The 6,456-nt window shown below is 38.6% G+C and overlaps 1 protein-coding gene across 5 annotated transcripts; it reads right to left on the bottom strand.

Moving 5' to 3' along the window:
• Positions 1-657: 657 nt before the first annotated feature.
• LOC104953073 (protein FAM73B-like) lies at positions 658-5,150 on the bottom strand. 5 transcript variants are annotated; one of them, XR_799171.1, is made up of 6 exons: positions 5,013-5,150; positions 4,857-4,910; positions 4,647-4,763; positions 3,912-4,151; positions 2,884-2,941; positions 658-1,824 (listed from the first exon to the last, which is right to left on the bottom strand). XR_799171.1 is itself a non-coding variant. In XM_010779993.1 (5 exons), exons 1-4 carry the CDS (start codon positions 5,136-5,138, stop codon positions 3,942-3,944), a joined length of 507 nt encoding a protein of 168 aa, XP_010778295.1. In that variant the 5' UTR covers positions 5,139-5,150; the 3' UTR covers positions 658-2,941; positions 3,912-3,941. The 5 variants fall into 5 exon arrangements, 3 of the variants coding, with proteins under 3 accessions (XP_010778295.1, XP_010778297.1, XP_010778294.1); XR_799170.1 differs by having other exon boundaries at positions 2,884-4,151; XM_010779993.1 differs by having other exon boundaries at positions 658-2,941.
• Between the last annotated feature and the right edge of the window lie 1,306 nt (positions 5,151-6,456).

The raw sequence follows: 6,456 nt of genomic DNA, 5'->3' as shown, positions 1-6,456 counted from the left end.
ACATGAGTTACAAATAGCAAATAGTCAGAAGAATATATATATTATATATATATATATATAAAGATAAATAGCAGAGACTGATACTGACCTCCAAGCTTTTTTCAAATCACATTAAATCAGTCAAGAACATTAAGTGCACACAAACTGACAAACCAGGACACACAGTAAGTCAACTGTAAAACCTGAGACTGCAAACTCCTTAATTTCCTTATTGGAGTACCTCTAATTGTTAAGCAACCTTAAAGAGCAAGTGCAGCGTTATGGAATAGACTATCAGCCAGAAAGGATTGAACATATTTAGATGTCATGCATGTTTCAAATCAGACCAATGTTGAAGTCTGATGAATGCATATATTCATAGAGATTAAATGTGTTTTTCAGGAGATAAAGAATGCCTGTGATATACTGTAGTTATATTGAGGACTAATATATGTTTAAAAAAGATTTGGTAAAGTCATGATAATTAAGATAGGTTGTATATTTTGATTATATCCCCTGGATAAACATGCTTTAAGGCAAATGTAAGGATATTGCATACAAATATTTCCAAAAAAAGTACAAAAGGAGTCAGGCACCCTCCACTGGCCTAACATTGAATCACTACTGACTCTACAATCATCTTCTTTTTTGGTGAGACACAAAATACAGTGAGCTGCATCAGTTGGGAAAAGGCATCATAAACATATTGTTTAATAACAAAATAACATTTAACATGGAGAATCAAAATCAATTTACAGTGTGCTGGCATTGTAATGTAACAATAGAAAAAGACAAAAGGCATGAATAGGACACTTATAATATACAGCAGTGAATTTTGAAAGAGAACAAAAATATTCTTTCCACATGTTGGCCATCTGAAATCCTCATTCAACTCTATAATCATGAATACACACTAAGTAGGAGAGTCCAAGCCTGAATATTTCACGTTCAATTAGACGGTTATAAATGGGCTTGTAAAATAATAGCCTGGCTCTAAATCTTGCAGGGATACAATGATTGATGCATTTGAAAGAATCTACACTGTTAACATGCAGGGTATTCATTTCTGCAGACCATAATGTGAACACAAGACTAATATTAGCATTTCCTTTCTGCAACTGCATTGGCATGTTCCACATGTGACAGTATACATTAGCAGGACTAAAGCCTGGGAGAATGGATTGGATGATGACACGCCGTCAAAATCAAAATAACAAAGGTTATTTTAAAGATGGAGACTAAAACCAACACTTTGGAAAGTAAGCACAATAAACCATTTCCATTGTAAAATTGTATGGGAAAGATCTTTTCTCTAATATACAGCATTTATGCTCAATAATGTGTCAGTTCTATGATGCAATAAATAATGCAATTTGCACAGTTAAACTCTCAAAGGGATTATTAGAAAAAAAAAAGGTTGTTGGAAATTCCTGCATCTTTCTGCTTTTCTGACAAAGTGCAAAATGAATCATAACACAAAGCTTCACATCTGAATTTCAAAGACGTGTTGCAACAAGAGCAGGATTTGGATGATCAAGACCACAAAACACACATGTATATGATTTTGAATAAAGACTTTGTATGATAAACTAATGAAAGATCTGTGAAACTATATCTTTTCAGACAGGAACGTCTTCCCTTTTATCATTCACGCAGGCAACCATAAGCATACATACTGTGCTTCTACTGCAGATAACAATAAATAACCTTTTGAATCACATTCCATTGAGATCATTTAGTATTTGACAGTTCAAACAAACAATCTGCTGTGTGCTGCATATCACAGATCTGCTTTGACAGTAGTGTAATGATCCATGTTGGCATCTTATGGCCCCTTCAGTGTCTCTGTTCACAGAAAACAAAGTCAGGGTTAATATCAGTGCACTTATAGGTTACAGTCGGACTTTACAACAAACAACAATATCCTCACTAGCACTATGGCACGGTTTCATTTAGTGTGTCCATTTTAGATTGTGTATAGCAATGGAGAATGCCCAAGTGCTCTTAATCAATTATAAAAAGGGGGATTTGTGGGTATTTTCAAAGTCTCTAAAGGTGTAATCATGGAGGACAATTTGACCTGTCACAGAAGGAAAGGCACTAATGTAAATAATACAAATATAAGGGGGATAACCACCAACCAAGTTACTTCAAACAATTGGACCAACAGTTGTTGTTGTTGTTGTTGTTGTTGTAATCCTGCTGTCAATGAAGCGGATTCAAAAACATAACCTCTTTGCAATGTTAATGAATAAAGGCTGGTTTAACTTATAGTTATCGAGTGCTTTTCTTTCTATGACAAGTCCAAATATTTGCAGTGAAAAATAAGTCTCAGTAAAAGTGGTTTATAATCTGCTTCCCCGTTTTCACATCCAGCAATCTTAAAGAAAAACCTTATGCATGAATAACTATTGTTACACATTTTACAATCAAAACATTGATTTAGTTCTTGATATACCTTTTTAAAAAGGGAACTACATTTCAGGCCCACACATTTTAAATCAATTTAAGTGTTTCAACCAATTAAAAAGCATTTCCATTATGACATTTTAAGAAAATAAATCTTCAAGCACATCACAAAGTCACAAAGTCCTAATTTTGATTTCAAGCTATCATTTCACTCATTGTTTTCTAGGATCACGGATGTGTTTGAGGACTTTTCTTTCTGGCAATAAAGATATCCTGTCACAACTGCTATTGTGTTATTAGACGTTTATTTGAATGTCTCTGTGGCACTAGAAAGGAAAAAATATTCATTTCATCTTTTGCCATGTAAAATCTGAGGGTAACACTTTACTAAACCTTTTGTTTCACAGCTGAATCACTGCTATGTCCCCTTTGCATTAGAAGACAGTTTTGATCTGGGGTCAAAATAACACTTTGGGATGATTCAACTTAAGTTACCATTTTGACATGACGTCCTTACATGCAGCAAAGTCCTGGGATATGTGACATCTTTAGCCTGCAAGATGAAACCAAATTGGAATAAATACGTATTTTTAAAGAGGGATTCAAGGACAATCAGTGACAACGTTTACATACACAATAATATAGCAAATTGGATAAGGTTCATGTAAATACAATTAGGTCTTAATTTGAATGTAGCTTTTCCCCCACAAAGACATGGGAAATGTCGATATTCAGGTTCAAAATCAACATTTATTTAAAACATGATGAAAGCTTTATATACCAACAGGTTTGACTGAATATGTGCAAATAATCAAAACGCCCATCTTTTCAAGAAGGTGGTTGAAGGATTGAAAGAGGGAGGCTCTGTTTTGAATGGTGTCTGCCATCAATTGAAAAATTTGTAACAATCCTAAACTGACAGCTGCATGTAAATTAGCTATGCAACGGCACTCCAGGAATATTAACTTTTTCCGAAATAAGGGCAAAAAAACGGAATATTTTGTGCATGTAAACGTAGTCAGCTGGTCCAGCCTGTTAGGATTTATCACGCTTTTTTTGCAAACATCCTTCCCCCTTGAATATAAAACACACACAAACGCACATTTGTGGACAGACTCTCACGCCATTTCTTTTCACAAAAAAAGACGACCATGATATCCCACAAGTCCGATGAATGGGAGGTCATAATGCAGCGACTGGTTCTCAGAGGCGACCCATATGGATTTATTTAGCAGAAGCTCCTGGTCTTTATGTGTTGGGAGCGCTTCATTCTGGTGTTTTCAGGAAATATTCATCTCCCCAAACAAGGCAGAGACAAGTCCTCTGACATTACGTGAGGACGAAACGCCTTGAACCACAGCAGCTGATAAGGAGGGAGAGACTGAATCATATTATCCAACCGGTCTCCCTCATACCATTGATCTGTCAATGTGAGAGCAATCCTCTCACATTAAGGTGTGTTGGATGAACACAGATGAATGAATGATTGAATCCAGTGTTGATTACAGAATGAGCTCCATTACCTATTAGCCCGTTTGAACCCAGTGAAGCACTCAGTTCTCACAGTTGGGCCCTGAAGACTCCTCCGTGTCACTGGGCAGGACCCCATTGAGCTCCACAAGGCTGTTTATCCCCAGATACCCCAGTAAAATCTCACTCCGGCGGTGGGAAAGGTTCAGGAGGTCCTCGGCCAGACACTGAGTGGAGGTGAAGCGCACCTTGTCATGATCAAACATGTCCTTCAGGTACTGCACGATTTGTTGCTGCAGAGGGAAGGAGAAATACAACATAAATGTTGAAGCTAACTTTTAAACTTGATTTCAAATGTGGTATTCATCAAGTCAATTAGAAATAAAAAACATGGGACGATAGGCTCCAGTTTGAAAATATTCTTCGACTTTAATACCTAACTAATTTATAAATGAAGTTTAGTTAAGTTGTCATTGTTCTCACCTAGCCTATGAAAACCTTTGTTTGATATCTTATGAAGCTTTGGAGTTTATAATGACACATCTCGACTTTATAGAAGTACAACATTGTGCTTTGTAACATAGGCTTTATGTTACACATCTGAAGGCTTGAGCCCTGAGGATCTCATGTTGTCACAGTAGACATTTTACAAGTGTTTTGCAGGTTTCCATGGTCCTCCTCATGATGAAGAAACAGACCTTTATGTGTTAACTGTGTCTAGTACCAACACTAACTTGCTTTCCAACATCTTGTTAAAACCTCAGCTTCTTGGTTGTGTTTGCTCTCACCTTGAAAATAGTGCACACTTCACTTAGGTGTTGCCTTGGTCCCAAAAAGCCAAAAGCCAAAACTGGGCTCACGTGTTCTGATATGGCATAGAAGTGGGAGATAAAACCATCAGGAACCTATGGAGAGCAGGAAGAACAACTCAACTATTAAATTAAAGAAACAGGTATGCAATAAAACCTTAAATAATCTTTAAATGTGCTCAAACTCACCATTAGAAGACGCCTTTTTGCTTTTAGCACAGACCAGCAAGCAGTTGCTAGGGCCTAATGTGAAAATACATTTATGTTACTTATGTGACGAGAAACTATCTGGTGGCATAAGCAAGGAATTGGTGTGTGTTTGTAAATGTGTGTGTTTAAATTAACCGTTTCTTTAAAGCTGTTAGAGAGCCAGCGGTTCCTCAACACAGCCACCACAGAGGAGGGGGGGCTCTCCAGGTCTTCAAATGCATCCATCAGGATGAAGTCCAGCACAATGTCAAAGAAGTTCATACACACCACCTGCAGAGATTACACCAGTACATTGGGTTAATGTTACTCTACAAGTCAATCAGTCATACTATGTGTTATATACAGTTACATAAATAAGTATGTCTGTTTGATCTACCCAGTTAAAACAAGTCTACAGATTTTAAATCAAAATGTTAACCTGAATTTAACGTATTACTTCTCTTGTTTAAAGAGGCCCTATTATGCTTCTCCCAATAATTCCCACAAATATGTCCTCTTAAAATGGTTATCTGTATGATCCATGTAAAAGAAAATGTACCAAAATAGGAGACCACCTGCAAGTAGAGATTCACTCTCTTCAAAATCTGAATTGGTCAGCAAAATATTTCCTTTAAAACATGTACTCTGCAAATGATTAATGACAAAGAATATGCATTTGACACATTCATAAAGCCTTGAACATACACAAGGCGCGTTCACACCGGAGTACTTTTACCCATACTTTTCCCGTTTAGTTCTGTCTGGAATTTTGCATTCACACCAAAAAGAGAACTTAGTTCCGAGAACTTTTACCCCCATGTTTAGTGCCTGCTAGAGAGGTGGTACTATCCTGGGGAGAAAAAGTACCATTTTGGATTGGCTGGGCGAATTGCAAAACCATGCCAGTAAACCCAAAGCAGAAGAAGAAGAAGTGACGTCAGCGGCTTCATTTGCATAGTCTTCCCTCAGAGAACTTATTCCGGTGTGAACGCGATCTGTACTTAGTTCCATGGGGGTACTAAGTGCTGACACTAAGTGCTGGGCACTAAGGCCCCGGCCACACGAGGACGAAAACGGTCGTTTGCGTTACTGTTTAGTGTCATATAGACCGTTCGGCCACACGAGGGCGACCGAATATGACAGTAAACAACTGCGGAAACGATAACGGGTCCCAAGGTGGATAGAACGGCATACGCAACGCTCTGGGGGGTCCAACGGCTCCGTGTGTGCGCCCTATACGATAATTTTCTGATAATGATGACGCATTAGCCCCGCCTCTCCCCACCTCTGCTGCTCACCCCCGCGTCAAAGTAAACTGCACATTGAATTCAGATTATTTATCTTTCTCTCGATATGGACATAAACGCGAGTGAAGTCTAATCTGACAGGACGGAGACACGCAGCTCTGCTCACCTGCAGCTCCTCCCGCTGTGATGCAGCGGTGAACGGAGCAAAACATACACTTCAAGTCAGATCATCACCCTTACCCCTAGTTTCCACCGGGTCCGCCTGCGGCGCGTTACGGCTGCGCCGCGGTTTTTGGTCTGGCCTCCTCCGGCGTCATACCCTACCGGGTGCGTTTCACAAGCGTTTCAGAAGC

The sequence above is a fragment of the Notothenia coriiceps genome, unplaced genomic scaffold (assembly GCF_000735185.1).
Source record: "Notothenia coriiceps isolate Sejong01 unplaced genomic scaffold, NC01 NC01_scaffold00021018, whole genome shotgun sequence".
NCBI classification, from domain to species: Eukaryota; Metazoa; Chordata; class Actinopteri; order Perciformes; family Nototheniidae; genus Notothenia; species Notothenia coriiceps.
This window is presented reverse-complemented; position numbering and strand designations above follow the sequence as displayed.